Source organism: Medicago truncatula, chromosome 2 (genome assembly GCF_003473485.1).
Source record: "Medicago truncatula cultivar Jemalong A17 chromosome 2, MtrunA17r5.0-ANR, whole genome shotgun sequence".
NCBI classification, from domain to species: Eukaryota; Viridiplantae; Streptophyta; class Magnoliopsida; order Fabales; family Fabaceae; genus Medicago; species Medicago truncatula.
The window spans coordinates 40,993,490-41,018,136 of NC_053043.1; the positions used below are offsets into that span (position 1 = coordinate 40,993,490).

Consider the following 24,647-nt stretch of genomic DNA (forward strand, 5'->3'; position numbering starts at 1 on the left):
TAAAAGTAAGAGTGCAATAGCTATCATAGAGTAGCATTAGTATATAAACACTAAACACTTAGGCTAACCATCTTGCTTGTTCTCCAAGTTATCTTCTTCACCCTTGTTGTGTAATTGCCCCCCCCCCCACAAGATGGAGGTTGATAGATATCTATCAAACCCAACTTGGATAATAAGAGGCCAAATGGTTGAGGCAAAAGAGGCTTTGTGAAAAAATATGCTAGCTGGTCTTTGGAAGAGACATGTAAAAGCTTTAAAATGCCAGCATGAAGCTTTTCTCTTACTATATGACAGTCAATATCCAGATGTTTAATTCTTTCATGAAACACAAGGTTAGTAGTTATGTGTAAAGCACTTTGGTTGTCACAAAATAACACTGGAAGTTTGGAACATTTGACATGTAAATCTCTGAGTAAGTAAAGAAGCCATTGCAATTCACAGGCAGCAGAAGCTAAAGCTCTATACTCTGCTTCAGATGAAGATCTAGACATAGTCATTTGCTTCTTGGTCCTCCATGAAATCAAGGAGTTGCCAAGAAAGAAGCATTGACGACTAATGGATCTTCTGGTGTCAATACATCCTGCCTAATCAGCATCAGAGAAGCCTTGTAAGTGAAGGGAAGAGCTTCTGGGAAAATAAAGACCTTTACCAAGGTAACCTTTGAGATATCTGAGTAACCTTAAAGCAGCATGATGATGAGTTTGAGTTGGTTTAAAGAGGAATTTACTGAGTTGTTGTGTAATGAAGGTGATGTTTGGTACAAGCAGTATATCCAAGCAGTATTTTCTCTGGCACAAGGAAATACCATGTTGGGAGTGTGCAACTTCAAGACCCAGAAAATATTTGAGTTGGCCAAGATTCTTTATTTCGAAGGAAGTGCGTAAAATGGATTTAATATGATCAATCTCAGTCAAAGAATCTCCAGCAACTATAATATCATCTACATATACTAGTAAAACAGTGAATGAAGAAGCAATTTTCTTGATCAACAAGGAATGATCAGAATGAGCTTGAATATAATTTTGCTGAAGTAAGATAGAATGCAACTTCTCAAACCACTTTTTGCTTGCTTGTTTAAGGCCATATAAGGATTTCAGTAGTTTGCAGACTTGATTTGGTTTAGAGGATGAGATACCTAGAGGGAGGGTCATATACACATCTTCTTGTAGATCACCATGAAATGTAAATTCCAATTATTGATAGATGCTAAAGCAAGAACCAATCTAACTGTAGTCATCTTAGCCACTGGTGAGTATGTGTCAAAGAAGTCAAGTCCTTCAATCTGGTTGTATCCTTTAGCTACAAGTCTGGCCTTGTATCTTTCAATAGAGCCATCTGCATTATATGTCACTCTATATATCCTTAAAACCAATTGGTTTAACATGTTCTGGCATATCAACTAACTTCCATGTACCAGTTGATTCAAGAGAAGAAAGTTCAACTTGCATTGCTTGCTTCCAACAATCAATTTTATTTGCCTCAGTGAAGGATTTGGGTTCAGGGTTGGAATGTAAGGCAAGAATAAAACAAGAATGTTGATCAGACAACTTATTATGAGATATATAATTTGTGATAGGGTAAAGAGAGGTATTACAAATATAATCTTGCAGATAAGCAAGAGTAGTAGAAATTCTAGTTGACTATCTAGTGGGAACAGATGAAATGGGAGAATGAATGACATTGTTGGTGGAAAGAGATACAAAAGGAGGGTCATCAATAACAGGTGAAGGAATAGGAACAATGTAAGAAGAAATGGAAGGAGGGTCATCAAAGAGAGGTGAATTGTGTTCAGAAGGAAAGTATTCCCATTGAGAAGTGATAGAATCAGAGTTACTAGGGTAAGGAAGAATGTTTTCATGAAAAATAACATGTCTAGAGATGAAGATGTCTCTAGAATGCATGTCTAAAAGAGTAAAACCTTTGTAACCAAATTTATAACCAAGAAAAATGGAATTTCTAGCTCTGGGATGCAGTTTAGTTCAATGAGCTTGTAAAGATGATGCATAACATAAGCATCAAAAAACTTTGAAAGAAGAAATTTCAGGAAGTTATTGTAAAGAACCTGAAAAGGGGATTGATTTTGAAGTATATGAGTGGTAATTCTATTGATAAGAAAAACTGCATGAAGTATGGCATAAGACCAGTAGGTAGAAGGGAGTTTGGATTGGAAAAGAAGGGCTCTGCCAACATTTAGAATATGCTGGTGTTTTCTTTCAACTCTGACATTTTGTTGAGGTGTTTCAACACAAATTTTTTGATGTAATATACCAAGAGAAGCATAAAAATCAGAAAGCATGAACTCAGGGCCATTATCAGATCTGACAAATTTAGGGGTGACATGAAATTGGTTTTGAATCATGGTTATGAAGGATTTAACATGGGTAGCAACTTCTGCTCTGGTTTTAAGCAAAATAATCCATAGAAATCTACTATGATCATCAACAATGGTTAAAAAATACTTGTGGCCATGAACAGATGAAACAGACAAAGGGCCTCATATATCAAGATGCAACAATTCAAAATTGGATGATGCATGAGATAAACTGGAAGTAAAAGGGATATGTTTTTGTTTGGCGAATTGACAAATGTCACAAGTTGCTTTATTATCATTGATTATAGAAGAGTACAAAGATGACATTGTATTCATTCTTTGATGAGATAAATGTGCCAATCTAAAATGCCATAAGGCTTTAACAGGAATAGAATGACTTGAATTACAAGTAACTGAAAGTAAAGGAGTACAAGGTACATTTATATAAGCCATCTTGTTGACTAGCCAAACGAATCATCTTCAAGATGTTTTGTCCTGTATAATACATTGTTTATCAGAGAAATGAAAAACACATGATAGAGATTGACAAACTTTAGCAACAGACATAAGGTTCAATCTGAAGGTAGGAGTATATGTAACACCCTAAAAACCCACATATTATTTTATAATAAAAATACATTAAAAAATTAAACATGCAAGGGTGTCACACATCTTTTTCAATAAAAATACTTCATTTAAATTAAAAACATCGCAGTGGAAAAGTTCTCATAACATCAAAGTGATTTTTCACATTTATAGTTCCAAATCAAAACTGAGTTCAAAAGATTTTTAAAGCCTAGTCTAAAATAAAATAAATCCTCAATCCCTAGTGTCATAGATCAGAGCATCGACTCAATAAAGACTCCCAAAAGCGATACACAAAAAGGAGAAGGCTCCAATGCCATCCTCCGAGACTCACTGCTACTAAGATCTTCTTCCTGCAAATCTACACCACAAGGGTGCAGGCGCCCAACCCGCCACTAGAGGGTGAGAATATATTCAACATAATAGATGCATAAACACAAGTATAGATAACATTCACATTTAAATATAAAATTTCCTTTAATAAAAATCAAATAGGCATCAATCAAAATCATATAATAACATATAAGCATCAACAACATTTAAGAATGTCAAGTAGACATTAATAAAATACAAATCATTCACACATAATCATATAGAAGCACGTAGAATATCACATCTTTAAATAGGTACACATCTTAAAATATCACATCTTTTAATTACACATCTTCAAATAGACCTACAGTTATGTATGCAATGTCTCTAACTCGACTCTATATGCAATGTCTTCAAATGCCAGCTTGATTAATAACAACAACGGTGTTATTTGGTAAAGTAAAAGAAACAGGTTTAATGTAATAAAGAGAGCTGAAATGAGATAAATGACTACAAATGTGCTCATTAGCACCAGAATCAAGTAACCAATATGAACTAGAAGGCAAAGAGCAAGAATTGACACTAAATATACCTGCAGAAGAAGATGAAGCAGTGTAACCGGAAGTGATTTGAGGGGAAACACTTATGTGATTGGTGGTAAGGCCAGGTGGAGGGTTGGTAACTGAGGAAGCCAAATTAGTCTGTTGAAGTTGCAATACAAGTTGATCAATCTTATCTTGAGCCAAACCAATACCCCCAGATACATTGCTTGCATCAGAAGCTTCAGCTGAAGCATTGTTAGCTTGTGAAGGCACATGAGTTTGTGGAGATGGTTTATTGGGAAAACCATGTTTAAGATAACAATACTCAACAATGTGATTGTATCCATTGCAGAAAGAGCAATATCTAGAGGAAGGTTTAGTAAATGAACCTCTACCACGACCTTGAGGTCTTCTTGCATCAGAAACATTCACAAGAGCAGATCCCTCTTCAATGGAAGGAAGAGAAGGAGCACTAACATTATTGCTTTCTTCCTGAATAACCAAAGAGAAAACCTTATTCAGAGAAGGTAAGGAATCAAGGAGAAGCACTTGAGTTTTCACAACTGAAAACTGATCATTGAGGCCAGTAAGAAACTGGATAATTTGATCTTCAACTCTGTATTCCTTGTTTACTCTCATAGCAGCACATCTACATGTATGATGGCAAGTACAATTGGGAAGAGGACGATGGGAATAAAGTTCTTCCCAAAGAGCTTTCAATTCAGTAAAATACTCTAAGACAGATTTGGAACCTTGCTTGAGGTTGTTAATGGAGGAACGTAGATTTGCAATGCGAATACGATCAACTTTAGAAAATCATTTGTTGAGATCTTGCCAAACATCAAAGGCAGTGTCATGAAAGACGATCGTTTGCGCAATAGAATTAGAAACATAATTGATGGGCCAAGATTGAACAAGATAATTGCATCTTTCTCAAGCAAGTTTGTTGAGATCGTCATCATCAGGAACAGAGAGAGATCCATTGATGAAAGGAAGCTTGTTCTTGGCGCCTAAAGCGCGTTGCATTGACCTGCTCCATGCTAAGTAATTTGAAAATTCACTTTCTTCTTCTTCATAAGATGGTATCAGAGCCTCTCCAAGATCCATTGGGCCACCTACTATCAGGTTTTCGCTATCGGACCACCCACCATTTATGTCCACGAACCAAGATCCATTGAAAATTCACTCTTACAGACACTTGTGAACCAACTTTTCTCACTAGATATAATTCATGAAGATTATATTATTTTATCAGCACTCAGATAAATTTTATCCAATAAATATTAACCACTTTCCTTTTGCTTATAGGTATTTTAAAATATCTTGTGTTTTGAGGGGACAAATTAGCATTACCCTTTAATAAAAGAATTTAAAATGTTGATTTTTGCTTATAATAAAATAACAACTAACATTTATTGCTTGAAAAATGCTAAATATAGCGACAAAATCCATCCCGATATTTTCACGAGCGTTGTTAATTTTTACACCTATAAACTACAAAATACCTACTTCCATTATTTATTGACATGGCTTCAATGCTTAACAAATACTAACAATTGGACTGTAAAAAAAACACATACTAACAATTGGATTGCCTGTGAGGCTATGACAATGCTGTGCTTTAACAATGTGACGGTGGGTTTTGTTTTTTCTTTAAAGATGGGTGTTTTGTTTTCTTTTTCATTTTGATAAAACACGTGTTCCTTTTTATCTATTTTTTTTTTTTGGTTACATCCTTTTTATCTATTTAGTAGTGGTAGTTTTCTTGTAGAGATTAACAATAATGGCTATATAGAGGAAAATTGATTAGAAAAAAAAGCTATATATTAGAAAGGAATGTGAAAATACAACATTCGTGAAAATTCTCGTGAAAAAGGCTTCTCGGTATATAGCATAGCTGTTTATTGCTTGAAAAATGTAATTAATTCATAGGTTGTCTTATATGAAATTATTGATGTGCTTTCCCGCTCCTTAGTATTAATTTTTTTTTTTTTAAAAATCCTCCGTGTGTTTTATGTGTTTCTCATTTTTAAACATAAAAAAATAAAAAGACAACAAAAGTTTGATAGCAAAACCAATAAATTTGCAAAAGCAAAGATTTTAATTTATTTTCAAAGAAGGCAAGGAACCATAAAGCACAATATATATGTGCTTTCATTTCATGACCATTTTCACTAATGATCTTTATTTCATTACATAAACATAGAGAGATAGCTTAACTAATCCAATAATTAAGCTATCACATTATCCCTTACTTATTTTTTAGTACTGATCAAAGCTCAAGTCACACTCAGAAGATTGTGGAATATTACACCTCTTAGGCAAATTCCTCACCTCCCTCTCCATCTCATACATTTCCCTCTTTCCCAACCTATCACTCAAATTCTCCATTATCTCTTGCAAAGCATTACACCTACATTCCTTATTGTTAACTTCACTAAGCTGATTACAACACTTCTCCTTGAGATCTTCTTCTTGGTAGTTGATTCCCCTCATTCTCAGCACGTCCCCGTCCTCCTTCTGAATCCTCTGCATTAGGTGTTTCTCGCAGTGATTTAGGTTCAACCTCTGGAGTTGCATGCGGCATCTTTCGTCTGGCCTATCTGATTTCCTTGTCGCGGTTGCTTGAGAAATGAAGATAACTAATGCAAGAAGGGAAGCCATGAGGAGAATGTTGTGCCTGGCCATTGTTCTGTGAAATTTGAGAGTTTTTGCTATTGCTTCTTTTTGATTTTATGAGTAATAAAGAGGGAAAGAGGGTGGTATTTATAGAGGATTTGGGGAGATTCATGTTAGGTACGTACGTGGAAGGGGAATATGTAGGTTTTGGTGTTTTCATGGTGTGGCTATGTTTGCTTATTTGCTTGTTTTATGAGTTCCACGTATCACAGTTTCATGAACACGGGTCTGGTGATTTATTTGCTACACAACAGCTAGGTTGCTTGATTTGGATTGTAGTTTTCCCTTGCATAATAGATATAAATTCTAGAGAATATAACTAATCCCGAGGATTTGATACTAAGATGCAATTATAGGTGGAAAACTAGAAATAGACGAGACCTACCGCAGATGCTAAGAATGTCTAGTGTTTACCTCAGGTTAGGGTTAGGCCATACTATTTTTTCAAGGGTGACAACTGTCTTTAGGCATTAGTGAATGATTTAAAAATAAAGTTAATATTTAGTATTTCAATAAGTCAAATATATAATTTCCAAAAGAGTGGTGATACATGTACACCCCCATGTGGCAATACACCTCTTACACCCACACAAAATCCTGACATGTGGCAAGGAAAAGGGAGAGGAGATGAAAGATAAAGTATGATTGTGAGATGAATTTACCAATATGTCCCTAATGCATGGGGTGTACAATAGGGTGTGTGATTAAATGGTGTTCATGTAACACTTTCCTTTCCAAAATAAAGTTTACACTTTTAGTTTCTTAACAAATGTCCCAAAAGCATTTGTTAGCAATTCGCTTTTTTAAAGGCAAATGTTTAATTATCTTCGAGCACTTTTTAAGAACTTTTAATGGTAATTTTTTTTTATAAAAATATGTGTATTCAATGTATCAGAATTTGTAATATTTGATTTTTAAATGAATAATTTTTAAATTTGGGATTCTTAGAGTTTCCTATGGGCATTGTAACAACCCGTTTTTAGTTAGAATTATTTTATTTAATTGTTATGTGCGGTTATGTGTGCTTGTGTGTGATTATTTACCTCTGTGTGTATTTTATTCGGAATTAGTGAATATTGGTTTAAGAAGGGTATTTTTGTCATTTTAGATTCAAGGGTATTTTGGTGACTTATTAAGTTAGGGTATGTTGAGATTATTATAAGTATTTTGAGGTAAATGATTATTTTTACTAAGTTACTAATGAGTTGGGGTAATTATTTAGAGTTGGTAATTAATCGGTGTTTTAACGGTTTAAGTGAGTAGTAACTTTTGAAAATTAGTTTGTACGAATGTTAGGCCTGTTACGACAGTTAGAAAACCTAGCCCAATTAGTTGGTGGTATATAACCATAACTCTTAAAAGAAAACTAGGTTTCCATTCATTCATTCATTTCACAAAATATTTTGAGAGGTAGAGAGAGAAAGTGGATCACAAGAGAGAAAGGGGAAAAGAATAGAGAAAGGGTTTAGAGAGGAGAAAAGCTTGAGGAGAAAAAGAGGCTAGAGACTTGAGGAGTTAAAGTGAAGCAATAGCTAGGATTATGCAAGCTAGAGGTAAGGGGGATAAGACCTTTCTTACAATCAAGCTATAATCTCTTCTTTTGCTTATGTGAATAAGTGCTTATTTGTGAATTGTAACTTTTATGAATTTTATTGTCAATTTTTGTGCTCCTTATTTGATGATAAGTTTGGGTATGTTAAATTGATGTTAAGTTTGTTGTTGTTGTTGATTTTCCGATATGAACCTTTTATAATTTTTGCTTAAATTGGTGAAAATGAAATTGTTGTTCATTGTTGATGAATTTATAAAATTATGTTGCAAATGATGCCGTGTTGTGTTGTTGATGAAGATTTATGTCTTGGGTATCACTGATTGTATTGTAGTGATTAAGTTGTTGTTGTTTTAATGAGTTTTGGTAAAAATGAGTCATTATTGGTGAATTGTGATTATTAATGAATTAAGGTGAATTGATGATGTAGTTGTGTTGAGTTTGGCTGGTTGAACTTCTGTTATAAATCATAAGTTATGAGTATGAAGTTGTTTTGGAAGAAAACTTGGGTTTTGATCGAAAGATCGTTTTAAGTGTTTTTGAAAAACAAATGATTATGAGAGATTTTGAGTAATCTGTTTTGGGATGGGTGAAACTTGAATTTTAAGATATAATGTGATAGGTTTAAGTGTAAGGAACGCATAGGCGAAAACGGAATCGAAATCGGATTAAAGGTTTGAATTTTATGCGTGAAATGGCGAAACGAGGACAATCCGAAAATCTATGCTGTCAGACGAGCACGACCGTGCGCCCTACAGACATGGATCGTGCGCCCTGTAGGCACGACTGTGTGCTGGTGTCCGGAACCCCGATTTACCGCGTTTTCGCCATCTTTTAAGCATCCCTATGAGTTTCAAACACCTAACCATACCTAATTGAAGTATAATTGGATATCTAGGTGTAGTTTAACTTGGTCTTGATTTGAAAATGGATTAGTTTTTGGAAATAACCTAAAATAGACGAACTTAGGCGAATTTTCGGAATTAATCATAATTGACCTATGATGCATATATGTGTATATGCTACTGCACTCATATGTAACTTGTGTATATACTTTGTTGAGGTGGTTGAACTTGGTTACTTTGATTTTGAAGAATTAATCCGAAAATGCTAATTTTCATAACGTAGACGAACTTTATCTGATTAATGCTTTATAGTCGGATAACTTGTAAGTAGCTTTGAATTCATGTTTATATGATAGAATAAGGATGAATCGATGATGATTGAGTGTTTAATATGATGAACGTCTTAATGTGGATAGTTGTCTGTCTTTTACATGAAATGTGATTTCGAAACTTTGTCGTTTCTTTGAGGTGATTGTTATTGGTGATAATTATGATAATGATTTTCATATTGGTGATTTACTTTTGGTGGTGAATTCTTACATGCAAATTGGTGAAGATATTGGTGGTGATTGCATGTGTAAAAAATGTCGGTGTTTATGTTGGTGATTTATGGTATGAACGTATGCATTGTTGAGTCATATGTTCATGCATTCTCAAGTATCCAGAGGCCATGTTTAGCATAGTTTGTATTCAAGAGGCGATGTTTAGAGGTGATGTTTATGATAAAATTGTATCTTGAGGTGACGACCTTGAAGATGATCAGTACCACATGCATATAGAGTCATGTCTAGACGTATTGCATAACTTGACAGGTGTCATACTTGCTTACGTGCTTAGTGAATAATTGCATTGGTGAATTGTATAATTGGTGAATTGTATGCTTAACGATTTTTAAATGATGTCGAATTGTTGTGAATAATTTAATGGTTCTTTGGAATTTAATTATGATGTTTTACTTTCAGTTGATTATGTTTTAATTATGAGATGTGAACTAACCCCCAGTGGTCGTTTGATTGATTGTCTGCCTTATTCTTATGAATGGGTAGACGGTGTGCAGGAGTAGTTTGTTTTGCTTTGGTAAGTTGCTTGAGAATAGCTTAGAGCTACCCCGTCTACTGCTTTTGGTGTCTGATTAGGTGTCGGTCTTTGGTGTTTACCTTTATCATGACTGTTGAGGATTTTTTAGACTATGTATTGATGATGATATATGTGTGTAATATGTTGACATGGCTACTTGGAGAATTATTTTATTATTGATGAACAGTTGAGATGATTATTCCGCTGTGGTGTTTTGAAAAATTTTGTATGCATGATTGTGAATTATGGAAGAAGTAAAATCTAAATTCTTTATATGATTGTATCATTTGCGTGTGGTATCGCTTTTAGAGTTTAGGGTGTTACGTGCATTACCTAACGAGTGTCAGAAGCACTCTTTAAGGATCTTCAATTTAAAAATTATTTTTTCAAAAAGTCAATTATTACAAATTCATTGAATACATGAATTTTCATAAAAATTTACTATTTAAAACCCTTAAAGAGAGTTTCGAAAACACTCATAGTATTTTCCAATTTTTTATTACTAGCTTCATTATATTAGAATTATATTTTAAATTAAATAATTATTTTTTTAGCATTGTTTTAGTAATTTAACCTTGACATGGGGTGTAAGTGGGTCGATTTGGGTTGGGTTTGGCCAAACCCAAGACCCAAACTATATAGGGTACTCCGGTTTGGGTTAGGTAAAATATCCATCCGTTAAATTAATGGGTGGGTTTGGGCAAACCCACTAATTTCCGGTTTGGTTTGGGTTGGGTAGTGGGTTACCCAATTTTTTTTTTTTGTTAATATGAAATGACTAAACGACGAGTCCTTGTATTTTTTTCATAAAAATTTCTCAACTTTTTATTTTCTTAAAATAATTATGTAACCTATTTTCACTATATTTTAGCATCATAAAATAATAAATTTTAATATTAAATAAAAAATTTAATCATCGAATACTTGAAATAAATTAAAGTTGAATGACGTAAAATTGCTTTAGCATCAAAGTAACTATAAATTGCAACATCATAATTTGTAACTCTAATATTTTTTTTATTTTCAATATAGAGGATGTGTTGTGTCAATTTTAGAAATTAAACTAAATTTATGATCAAAACATTTGTTATTCTTCTTCCTCCCTATGAAAATGAAATTAAAATTTGAAAATTATTGGGTAAGTTGGTTTATTGGGTATGAGTCCAGTTTTACCCAAAACCCATTATTTTTTATGGGTTTTTCATTTTTTAAAACCATATCCACCCAATCACCCAACCCAACCCGCTTTTTTGGATTTTTTTGAGTGAGTTTGATGGATTTTTTTGGGTTTACCCAACCCATGTACACCCCTACTTGACAGACTACCTCTCAAAAAATCTTATCAGACTACATTAATTATTCACATATTAAAATACATTATTATAAGATAGAATCCAAATATTCATATTGAAGTTAGATTCTTTAAATGGAGGTTTTAATTAAAACCCCTGCAGTTTGATTTAAAAGAGAATACCCCCCATCATGATGTTACAAATATTCATTTTAATTCCAGAGTTCACATAAACCCCCGCTAATCGAAACTTCCCTATTTCTTCAACTATACATGGTCTCTAGGCACCCATTATATCTTCATACATCATCTCCTTGCATGGGTCATTGGCTCTTTTTTTTTTAATGGCATATGTGTGTATATATTAAGAGAAATCTTTCAAAAGAGTACAAGCATATACAAATGAGTACAAGAAGTACTCAAGCTAAGATCAAATATAGAAAAGAATCTCTCCCACGGTTAAACAAGAGTTAAACTAAAACAATATCATAAAATCATCCAACCTTCTATCAAGATCACCCGACCTTAGCTAACCAGAAGAAGACTTGGAACAAAACCTCACAGTCAACCAACCTTTAGACAAATCGATCACAAAGCACTATTGTCGCCAACACATAATGGGTTCATGAATCACGATCCCATTCCTGGAAGAAACATGTGTACCCATAATGTTTTTTTAAAAACAATTTTTAACATGTGAATTTAATCATATCCACCAACTATAGCACAAATGTCTCATGCCCCGAAAAAAAGTGAGCATCACCATCACGAGATCTCCACAAGGATCACACAACAGTTTGTTATTTTTCTCCAACCCAAGTATAACATAATATTAAGAAGGCTAGTTAAATCTAAAGATAAAACATATTTCCATCCCAACCATGAAAGCACATGATACTACATATGACCTAAAAAAGAACATCTAATAAGAAGGTGACAAACCGACTCTACAAACTCATTACAAAAAACACATGAAATATCCTAAGGGTTAGCTATAATCCTCCTTCAAAAGAGATTATGTCGAGTCAGAATCCTATCTTAGAGTAGCTACCAAGAGAAAACCTCCACTTTGAGAGACCGAGACTCCAACACCATAAGTTGACCTCATCGAATAAATATTGCAATTTTTTTTTAAACTCTTTGTTGATGAAAATAAATTTCAGGAATTTATTTGCAAATTAAGTTATAAAGTACCTCTCTGAACATAGATTCATCAAGTCCTTCTTGAAGTTTGTGAGTATCACATTGAGGACTGCAATTATGACACCATTATGTAAAATCAATTTAGTAAAATTTGGAGATAATTTGTGGTGCTTGATAATGAACTATTTACTCATTTTTCAAAGCCACAACTTGAGTGTTTTGGACTATTTATTTGCTTTCCTTATTGATGGTTGTTTTGCTCCCTATTATAAGTTGGTTTACGGTTTACCAGATGGTGTAATGTATAAACATTACCCATGTTTTGTTAATAAAGTACACATTTTCTTTTATGTGTAAATTCGCGTGTTTTTTTTTCTTCGTATTTGTATCTTTTTTTCTAAAATAAATCCGGTAAGATATAAATATTTTGATTTTAGTTACGGTCGTCATTCGTTACAAAAACGTATACGTGGTAGATGGAGAACGACAAGACAATGGCAGACGACGCGCTGATTTAGCAAAGTGAATGATAAGTCATACAATGAGAAGGATCAAAACCAAAAAACAAAATTCGTAGAAGGGCCAATATTAAAAAACGAGAAGACAAATAATTCAAATTTAAAAACCTTGTTCTTCCATCTCGATCTTATGGAGTTTTTGGATCTGCGTTTAAAGTTTAATTTTTGCGTTCCTAGACAATTTTGCAATTTTTTTTTTGTTACCACCGCTTCAACAAACACATACTTAGCATATGATTCAAGGTGCATGTCTTATGTCTTATAAAGAGAGAACATTTGATCATACTTTATGAATCGGGTGCAACATATTCATTTATTTCTTATGACAAATTGAAGACTAAATTACATTAGAAGTCTTTTAAGTTTTTTTTTTTTTTACCAAGAAATCTTTAAGTTATTTAATTGTAATAAATTGATCTTTAAATTTTTTTTGTACTATTTAGAAAGAAAATCCAATATATTTGCAAAAGCAAAAATTTTAATTTAATTTCAAACAGTAGAGTCCATATTAACAAACAAAAACATAGACAAAAGAGTGATAAAGCACACTCTCCATATGTGCTTTCATTTCATGATCATTTTCACCAATGATCTTTATTACATTACAAAATCATAGAAAGATAGCTTAATTAATATTATAATAATTAAGCTATCACATTATCCCTTACTTATTTTTTAGTACTGATCAAAGCTCAAGTCACACTCAGAAGATTGTGGAATATTACACCTCTTAGGCAAATTCCTCACCTCCCTCTCCATCTCATACATTTCCCTCTTTCCCAACCTATCACTCAAATTCTCCATTATCTCTTGCAAAGCATTACACCTACATTCCTTATTGTTAACTTCACTAAGCTGATTACAACACTTCTCCTTGAGATCTTCTTCTTGGTAGTTGATTCCCCTCATTCTCAGCACGTCCTCGTCCTCCTTCTGAATCCTCTGCATTAGGTGTTTCTCGCAGTGATTTAGGTTCAACCTCTGGAGTTGCATGCGGCATCTTTCGTCTGGCCTATCTGATTTCCTTGTCGCGGTTGCTTGAGAAATGAAGAGAACTAATGCAAGAAGGGAAGCCATGAGGAGAATGTTGTGCCTGGCCATTGTTATGTGAAATTTGAGAGTTTTTGCTATTGCTTCTTTTTGATTTTATGAGTAATAAAGAGGGAAAGAGGGTGGTATTTATAGAGGATTTGGGGTGATGCTTGTTAGGTACGTACGTGGTAGGGGAATATGTAGGTTTTGGTGTTTTCATGGTGTGGCTATGTTTGCTTATTTGCTTGTTTTATGAGTTCCACGTATTGACAGTTTCATGAACACGGGTCAGTTGATTTCTTTGCTACACAACAGCTAGACTGCTTGATTTGGATTCTAGTTTTCCCTTGCATATATATATATATATAGATTTATATTTATATATTCTAGAGAATATTGCTAATCCCGAGGATTTAATATTAAGATGCAAATGCAATTATAGGTGGAAATAGACAAGACCTACTTCAGATGCCAAGAATATCTAGTGTTTCTCAAGTTAGGGTTAGGCCATACTATATTTTTTTTAAGGGAAAATGTTTAAATATCTTCGAGCTCTTTCATGAGATTCTTTTTTAGTGGTGGTCGGGGTTTGAACATCAGACCTTATAATATTATATATTATCTTTATTAACTGAATTAACCTCATGATGACTGAATTTGAGATTCTAATAGCATTCTGGAACACTTGTTAACATTTCTCTTTAAAAATTATTTCTTCAAAAAGTCAATTATTACAATTTCATTGAATACATAAATTTTTATAAAAACTAACATTCAAAACCTTTAAAAAAAATTATTACTATCATTATTATATTAGACACTGTATTTTAAATTAAATTATTATCTTTTTAACATTTTTCAATAATTTAACATTATTAGACCACCTCTCAAAAAATCTTATTAGATTACATTAATTAAGCTAGAATCGAATATGATATTATATTGTCCCCATGAGCTTAGTTCAGTTGGTAAGGACAGTGCATAATATATGCAAGGTCTGAGGTTCGAACCCCGGACACCACAAAAAAAAAAAAAGAATATGATATTATATTGAAGTTAGATTCTCTAAATGAAGGTTTTAATTAAAAAAAAACCCTTATTTTAATTAAAAATATATTTATTTTACCTGGTCTTTCAAGCGAGGGAGAGGATCCGGTGAAAATCTCTTCAGTTTTCTGCGGTGGTTGAATATTAATCCTTAACTATAGTCTCTGTCCCTTTTTATTGTTGAAAACACATTCTCTCATCACCTTTTTAGTTGATGACCTAGATCACACATGAGAAAAAATAGTGGGAGAGAATCCCCTCCCTTCAATCAATCGGATAACACTTGTATACCATTAAGATACTAATATTATATATATATTATTGGTCAATTAGAGTGTGTCACATATATACTAATGTTATTTTATAAATGCTTTATTTGATATATTTTTTAGGGTTAAATATGTTTTTAGTCCCTACAAAATCACAAGTTTTTAAGTTTAGTCCCTGTAAAATTGTAATAATAATTTTAGTTCTTCATAATATTGTAGTTTGTAAGAATAATCCCTATTTTGAAAACTTTTTACAAAGAATGGATACTTTTAGTCCTATAAAATAGTCCTTTTAAAATGCAAATAGGGACTAAATGCAAATAAGTTTTTTGATGGACTAAACTTGAAAGCTTGTAATTTTATAGACTGAAAACATATTTATAACCCTTTTCTTTAGAAAGGTGCGCCACATGAACACCTTAATTAGCAAATGATATATAACATTGGTACCTTAATGATACAAAAGTGTTATCCCTCTCAATTGCACCCATTATATCTTCATCCATCATCTCCTTGCATGGGTCATTGGCTCTTTTTCTTAATGGCATGTGTGCGTGTGTTAGGAGAAATATTTTAAAAGAGTATAAACATATACAAATAATGAGTAAAGGATCTCTCACCCACATTTAAGCAAGAGTGAAACTAAAAGAACATTTAAAAATCATTCAACCTTCTACCAAGATCCCCCGACCCTAACCAAACAGAGGAAGACTTGGAACAAACCTCACAGTCAACCGACCCTTAGACAAATCTATCACATAACTCTATTCTTGCCAACACACAACGTGTTCATGATCCCAATCCTGGAAGGAATATGTGTATTCATAATGTTTTCCTAAAACAATTTTTAACGGGTGAATTTAATAATGGAAAATGTCAACGAGTGCTTCCGGAGCACTCTTTAAGCACTTTAAATTGTAAGTTATTAATGAAAAATTTTGTATTAAATTCATTAAAAATTGTAATAGTTGATTTTTTAAAAGAATAATTACTAAATATGAGATACTTAAAGAGTGCCCAGAGAGCACTCGTTAACAAGACCCATAAATAATATTCACCAACTGTAGCACAAATGTCTCATGCCACGAAAAGATGTGAGTATTACGAGATCTTCACAAGTAACACACAACAATTTGTCAGATTAATAATAAATTCAACCACTTATTTTTCTCCAACCTAAGTCTAATATAATATTAAAGAAGGCTAGTTAAATCTAAAGATAAAACAGATTTTCATCTCAACCATAGAAGCATATGATACTAATCTTATAAAAAAATGACAAATCAACTCTACAAACTCATTACAAAAAACACATGTAATACCCAAATGGTTAACTATAATCCCCATTCAACAGAGATTATGTTGATTCAGAATTCTATCTTAAAGTAACTGCCAAGAGAAAACAATTTTACCTTAAGAGACGTGAATCCTATCTTAGAGTAACTGACAAGAGAAAACCTCCACCTTAAAAGACCAAGACTCGAACATCATTGAAAGAAGCTGCACAATTTTTCCTGGCCTCTCATCCACCTCACTATAAGTTGACCTCATCGAATAAATATTGCAATTTTTTTTAAACTCCATGTTAATGAAAATAAATTTCAGGAATTTATTTGCAAATTATAAGTTATAAAGAACCATTCTGAACATAGATTCATCAAGTCCTTCCTTGAAGTTTGTGAGTATAGATACTTGGTTAACTTTGAGGACTGCAATTCTGACATTATTATGTAAAATCAATTTAGTAAAAATTGAAGTCTAGTTGTGTTGCTTGATAATGAACTATTTCTCATTTTTTTAAAGCCACAACTAGTGTTTTTGACTATTTATTTGCTTTTATTGATGGTTGTTTTGTTAATGAAGTGCACATTTCTTTTTATAATTTTAAGTGGTGTACTGGGTTCAGCGGTATACATTAATTCGATAAGTTTATGTACACATTTGATATATATATCCAATGCCCAATTTTTGTCCCTTCTTATAATACACCACATTCAAGTGCATATGCTATTTCATTTGATAATCCATTAGTCAATGCGAGCTTATATCTTCTTAGATATATCATTTAGGGACGATTTCACCGTTCGGGCTCGATCGATAATTTTTGCACATTAAGCCTAACCCAAAAGCCCATTAACACACTTAATTTTTTTTTTAAAGATTTACTTTTCCCATCAAACTGCCTTCTCGCGTGCCCTGCAAAAAATCCAAAAATACTCCTGGTCCGGATTACCTTTTCCGAACCAGATTGTTAGTGTTTCCGGAAAATAAAATCCGGACGCATACGATATGAAATTTTGTGTCTTTCTTTGATGTCAAGGGTCACTGTTAACCGTTATACGACCCCGCATAAGCTGCAATGCAATTGCAGGGGTCGTGTGAGCGGTCAACAATGACCATGACACCACAAACACTCCTAAAAGCTACCTAAAAAACTAAAAATAATTGAAGAAAATGTAAGAAAGGAGGTGAAGAAGAATGAAGGAAAATGTTGAAGATTCATGCCTTTTTATAGCCTAGAACAAGTCCTAGGTCATTTGGAAGTCAAGGAAAACGTGTTTTTCATTCAAAACCGTTCAAAAAACGCATTAAAACTCCACTAACCTGCCAAACCTTTGGTGAAACGTCTCCGGCCAAAATGTTATTGAGGTGTTCCGGATTTTATAATCCGGATAGCATGAAGTTGTTCCGGATTGTAAAGTCTGAACTGCATCAGGCCCTTTTATTTGGAGCGTTTTCTTGGCGTATGGCTTGGAAAAATATAGAGCAACCATAAATGTATCTATATATTCTTGTCTTTTTTATTTCTGTTTTATATGTTTATTTGCATTTATTTTACAAATTTCAAAGATTAAAATGATAAAATTCTGAAAAATTATCATTCTGGAGTTTAAATTCCGAACAACTCTGGAAAACATTAACAATGAATTCCGGAAAAGGAAATCCGGACCAGGGATAAAAATGAAAAAAGTATAGCGCGCGAGGAAAGGCATAGGATGGGAAAAGTAAATCTAAAAAATTTATTGGGCAAACTCTTCACAAACAATGGCTTCTTCTTCACATCAATCCAGATTCAACCAGTTGCCTTTCTCTCTGAAACCCACATTCATACAAATCTCTCTTTCCCTGGGTAAGATTGAGGCCATCACACAAGCTTTGAGTGATGGAGAAATGGGAAAAGAATATCGGAGATATGGGAGGAGGAGAAATGGTAAAAGGGTATTGAGAGATGGGGAAGCAAATAAAATTGGTAGAAATTAAAGATACATACAAGAAATTGAAGGATCTATATAAATGAGGATCCAATTGGTATGAATTGAAGGTTCTGAAAAGATTCAAGTATTGAAAGATGGGGAAGCGAATTCAATTGGTATGAAATGGGTTAGGTTCGAGTTTCTAGAACATATTTTTTTCTTTATGTTCCTCGTTTAAGTTAAGATTCAATCGTTATTTATAAATATTATAATTTATAATGAAAACCCATTTTAGTTGTAAAAAAAAAAAAAAAAAAAAACAATACATCATTTTGGTAATTAGACACCAAAAGCAATTTTAATCCAATTTATCCAAACAATATCAATAGCTGTCTCTTTTCTTCTTTAATAGCTATGGTTGGTAATCTCTTCTCATTCACTCTAATGGTTGATGAATTGGTGTTAATGAATTGATTAATTGAAAAATTGTGATTTTGTAAAATTTGGTGTTAAAAAATGTTGGGATAATTTATTAGTCACTTGATGATGTTACACCGAACGAGAGATACTCAGGTCACTTGATGGTGTTGATATAATTCAAACATTCATCGGAGAGAAGTTTCGAAAAGGGCATTTACCTCCTAATATTTAAGACACTATTGACGGGTTATATTTCATCTCTCTTATTTCAAAATGTACTTTTGTAGAAAAAATAACGATCCTCTTTTATTTTGATTTATTACTATATATATATATATATATATATATATATATATATATATATATATATATATATATATATATTATGTCACATGTAAATTTGCGATAAATTTTTCGCCCGAACTCTATATAATTTCTAGCTCCGCCACTGACATCATCCATCAATTGGGAGAAGCATCTCGGTCTTAGGAGGATATGATTCAAGGTACATGTCTTATAAAGAGAAAACATTTTATCATAATTTATTTATTTATTTTTGAAAGAATTTTATCATAATTTATGAATCGGGTGCAGCATATTCATTTACTTCTTATGAAGTGTCCATAAATTGAAGACTAAATTTAAGTTATTTAATTATAATAAGTTGGTTTTAAATTTTTTTTGGTACCGCTTAGAGAGAAAAACCAATAAATTTGCAAAAGCAAAGATTTTGATTTAATTTCAAACAACATAGTCCATATATTAACAAACAAAACATAGACAAAAGAGTGATAAAGCACACTCTCCATATGTGCTTTCATTTCATGATCATTTTCACCAATGATCTTTATTACATTACAAAAGCATAGAAAGATAGCTTAATTAATATTATAATAATTAAGCTATCACATTACCCCTTACTTATATTTTAGTACTGATCAAAGCTCAAGTCACACTCAGAAGATTGTGGAATATTACACCTCTTAGGCAAATTCCTTATCTCCCTCTCCATCTCATACATTTCCCTCTTTTCCAACCTATCACTCAAATTCTCCATTATCTCTTGCAAAGCATTGCACCTACATTCCTTATTGTTAACTTCATTAAGCTGATCACAACACTTCTCCTTGAGATCTTCGTGGTGGTTGATTCCCCTCATTCTCAGCACGTCCTCATCTTCCTTCTGAATCCTCTGCATTATGTGTTCCTCGCAGTGTCTTAGGTTCAAACTCTGGAGTTTCCTGCGGCATCTTTCGTCTGGCCTATCTGATTTCCTTGTCGCGGTTGTTTGAGCAATGAAGAGAACAAATGCAAGAAGGGTAGCTATGAGGATGATATTGTGCCTGGCCATGTTGTTTTGTGGAATGTGAGATTGTGTTCTAAGTTCTTTTTGTGATTTGATGAGTAAAATAGAGGGATAGAGGGTGGTATTTATTGAGGATTTGAGGTGTTGCATGTTAGGTACGTGTAAGGGAAATTGGTGAGGGGGTTTTGGTGTTTTGATGGTGTGGCTATGTTTGCTTCTTGGCTTGTTTTATGGGTTTCCACGTATGGAAGTTTCATGCACACGGGTCAGGTGGTTTTCTTTAGGGCACAACAGCTAGATTACTTAATTTGGATTGTATAGTATTCACGTGGATGCATATATACTTAAGAAACAACAATGATATAACATGATATCTATGTCAAACTCACTTGGGTTGTTTTAGTGATGTTGACTTAAAAGTCAAGAATGGGTCCTAAGATTTTTGATGTCTTAGGCAAAACAATAAAATTTTGTCCTTTTAATTATTTCAATAATTTTCTTCTTACATTTTTTGTTGCAAAATATTCATTTATAGTCAAAGTTTTTTTAAAAATATAATTAACCAAACCGAATTAAATATATATATATATATATATATATATATATATATATATATATATATATATATATTACTAACTAGTAAGTAAAAATAATAATTTTAATGCCCCTAAAATAATGGTACCCTGGGCTGCCGTCCCTCCCCCTTAGGGCCACCCATGCTTAAGACGTTAGAGTGTGTTTCTCTTTTAGTCTCATGTTTGATTCATCACCGTATCAATTTTGGTGGGTTAGTAACACCTTAAATTTCTCAACACTCTTTCGAAGCTTACTCGTAAAAAATATATATAAAAAAAAAAAGGAAAAAAAGAAGTAGAAAGAAATGACAAAATAAAAGAAGGAAAACTAAGAGCCAAGAGAAATGACATCATTTAGCATGATGAATGGTGCACTTCTGTTGTATAGTTGTTATTTTGCGCTTCTTAACTTAGTCTTCTTTTTCTAATGCTTTAAAATATAAGGCGTGCATAGTATTTTTTTTATCAACATTAATACATATGGAAAATTGTTGTTCACATATGTGATTTAGCTGAAACACATCAATGATCAAATTATCTTTCGGCGTTTAACTACCGCCGGTTTTATTATTCTTCGGCAGTTAAGTGCCACTGATTTTTTGAAATGCTCGACAGTTAAGTGATGATGCGCTATTCCATCAGATGATAATAGCCAGCTACTCTCTCTACTCACTATTTCATCGTCAACTTCCATATCTCTTCCATCTAAACCATCAAATCCAATATTTTTTCACCAAATCTTGCTCCAAAATCATTGAAGCATCAAATCCTAGGAGGTATCAACACACTTTTGACGTAAAAAAACAGGTATTAAGCATTTTAATCCGTTTATTTTTTTGCTATTTTTGGGGTTTTTGCTGTCAATTTTATAAGGGGTGTTTGCGGTGCAGTTTGGTTCAGTTTTGAGCATAAAAATCATTCAAACCGCGAGATAAAAAAAAACATATGCGGTTTGGTTTTGTTGATTTTTAAAAAGTCATCATTCAAACCAAACCAATGCGGCTTGGATTAGTTCGGTTTGTACGGTTTATTGCGAGATAAAAAAAACATTACATTAACTCTAATATTGCCAATTTGTTACAAAATAAACATAGGACATTTTATTTTGTTGTTTATATGATAAAATATTAGATAAAACTTATATCAAAATAGGTAAAATTAAGAAGAAACATAAGCATGAAACAAATTATTGGGAAAGAAAAGGAAACAAATTCATCACAGAAAATGAATTGAGAGAAATGAAAACGAATTAGAATCGAACTTGATGGTGCAACAATGGAAAAATCGAATCAAAAGATATTATTCTTGGGCTATGTAATTGGGTTAGTACATGTTTAAGTAATATTCATTATTCTTGCGGTTTGGTTTGTTTCGGTTGCTCAGATTCAAACCGTAAACCAAACCGAACCGAAACGCGCGGTTTATTGCAAAAGTCATCTGAATTCATCCGAACCAAGTGTGATTTTTTACAGTTTTGGTTTACATTAATTTGATTTGCGGATTTTCTATTGGGTTGGATCGGTTTTAAACACCCTAGTTTTCATAGAACCCTGACATGCGAGCATAGGATTTTTGTAATTCTCATTGAAGTTTACTTAGAGGATCCCTGCCCATTGTAAATCGTGAGAATAGTGATTTAATTTTTAAATTTAGAAGTCGGAAGGGACCCAAATAGTATTTTTAGTCTACAAAGTAATTTTACACGAAATAGTACTTCCTCCGTCTTAAAATATAAGCAAATTTTATTTTTTAGGTTTATTCAATTAATGATGTATGTGGTTCATAATATCGACCACATACATCATTAATTGAATGAACCTAAAAAGTAAAATTTGCTTATATTTTAAAACAGAGAGAGTAATTTTTAGAATTAGTAATAATAGGACATCGTAATTTCTTAAACAAATAAAAATAGGGTTAAGATGATATAAAAATTTTAGGACATCATAATAAAATAGAAATATTTTATCTCGCATCGAGCTGGTATTCAGAAAATGAATTTTTCTTTAATTAACTTTATATTTAATGTGAATTTCTATGAGAAAATATTTAAATTATTAGAATTTTTATGTATAGTACCTCATTGAGAGAGCTTGCCAACTTTTAGAAAATCTCACCACTACCGGCGAAGTTGACGATATGCAGATCTCAATTTTCATAGCCAAAACCTCGTGGATTCCGAGGATGTTGCGGTGAGTAGGAGATAGGGGATAAGTTTGATTTTGCAAATGATTTACTGCTCCATTGATGCGTCCATCGTTTTTTATTTGTCGACCACTTTTCACGACCACTATGGAGTTGTTCGTCAAGGAACATGCGTACCGTTTGATAGGACTTTTTTTTTTTTTTTTTCAGTTTTTCTATATTTTTAAGGAGAAGTTAGGCCAAACACAATATCAATAAAATACCTTCGAAAAAAAGTATTTTTTTAGAATGTATAAAATTGAATTGAATGAGTTTTAACCAAAAGTTGTTGAATGCTACTTCAAAAAACTATTTCTCTGTAATTTATTTCACAAGCACTTCTCTTCAACTCACGCAAGCAACCTTATCTTTTATTTTTTAATATTATATTTCAATTTGTTTTTTCTTCCATTTAATTTTTTTTTGAACCGGTCCATATAATTTTTTTTAAAGGAGGATCAATTTAATTTTATCATCTATTTTGAAGGAATTTTATTATCTTTTTATCACTTATATATTTAATTTTAATATCGTTTAATTATCACAACCCCATAAATATTTTTATTCATGTTGTCATTGAATGACACCAAATATTTTTATTCCCTTTATTCAACCTCACAAATATACACACACAGACATTAGCGTTTAGATTAATATTTTATGTTTGTATGTCTGTTTTTTTTTTGTTACGCTAATGCGTATAATTTTTTCAGTGTTGCGTATGCATACAATTATTATTTTTATAAAATTTTGATTTTAATTAAAACTACTAGTATAGATGCCTAAAAAAATTATATTTATATATATTTTACACATTTATATTGTAACAAACTATGCATATCTTTTTCTTATTAAAAAAATTAAACATATCTTTTTCAATGACACCAACAATGTAACAAATATAATATCATATAATATAGATTCTTATCTTTTTAAATGACATCAAAAATATGATATTCTTATAACAAAATTTGTTATACAATATACTTGGAAAAGAAAAAACAAACTATTCTCTAGCTTAGTTCAGTTGATATAGACAATGTATAAATATATGCAAGGTCGCGGGTTCGAACCCCGGACACCACAAAAAAAATAATAAATTCAAAGTTTTGTACAATATTTTGCCAAACAACTTTTAACTTAAAAATAACTTTAGAATTAAAAAAAATAAAGAAACCAAACAACTTTAACTTTTTCCTTAAAGAGCTTTATTTTAACTTTGTTTTAAAGTAGCTTTTAGACCGAAAAAAAGCCTAGCCAAACGATACCTTAGTATGATGTTTATGTGCTCTAGAAGCCATGTTAGTTAGTATTTCCCTATTAAGATGAACAACAATGTGGGTTGTAAGTCTAAGATGAATCGAGGGAAGTGGTGGTCGCAATACACTATTGTCTTTGGACATATCTAGCGTGGGTGAGAAAGAGATGCAATCATGTATGATAAACACAAGTTTTGATTCCCTATAGTAAGGGGATGTGTTCGGGGCATCACTGGTTGTAAGATCTTGATTGCACATTCCAAATAGAGAAATGATATTTGTACAATCATTTTTTAATAACTTTTAGATAAATTTCTCTCTCATACTCACATTATACTCTCTCTCTCTTCCTTTTTCTCTCTCCATTATTTTTGAACAATGAGAAGAGAGAAAAATGAGGTTGTCATTGAAGTTGTTAGCAAATGGTTGTTAAAATATCATTGCTCTTCCAAATAATACATATTTTGATTGTATAGTTCGAAATTTTGAGTTTGAATCAGAACACCTAA

The 24,647-nt window shown here is 32.4% G+C and overlaps 3 protein-coding genes across 3 annotated transcripts; all 3 read right to left on the reverse strand.

The window, feature by feature from the left end:
* Nucleotides 1-5,875: 5,875 nt before the first annotated feature.
* Nucleotides 5,876-6,507, reverse strand: LOC11406378 (2S albumin). The gene has a single exon (XM_003596595.3). The coding sequence runs from the start codon at nucleotides 6,436-6,438 to the stop codon at nucleotides 6,013-6,015; it is 426 nt and encodes a 141-aa protein (XP_003596643.1). The 5' UTR covers nucleotides 6,439-6,507; the 3' UTR covers nucleotides 5,876-6,012.
* Nucleotides 6,508-13,376: 6,869 nt separating this feature from the next.
* LOC11407442 (2S albumin) lies at nucleotides 13,377-14,023 on the reverse strand. The gene has a single exon (XM_003596597.3). The coding sequence runs from the start codon at nucleotides 13,951-13,953 to the stop codon at nucleotides 13,528-13,530; it is 426 nt and encodes a 141-aa protein (XP_003596645.1). The 5' UTR covers nucleotides 13,954-14,023; the 3' UTR covers nucleotides 13,377-13,527.
* A 5,568-nt stretch (nucleotides 14,024-19,591) lies between these two features.
* On the reverse strand, nucleotides 19,592-20,234 carry LOC11413549 (conglutin delta 2). Its single transcript, XM_003596600.3, has one exon. The coding sequence runs from the start codon at nucleotides 20,163-20,165 to the stop codon at nucleotides 19,743-19,745; it is 423 nt and encodes a 140-aa protein (XP_003596648.3). The 5' UTR covers nucleotides 20,166-20,234; the 3' UTR covers nucleotides 19,592-19,742.
* Between the last annotated feature and the right edge of the window lie 4,413 nt (nucleotides 20,235-24,647).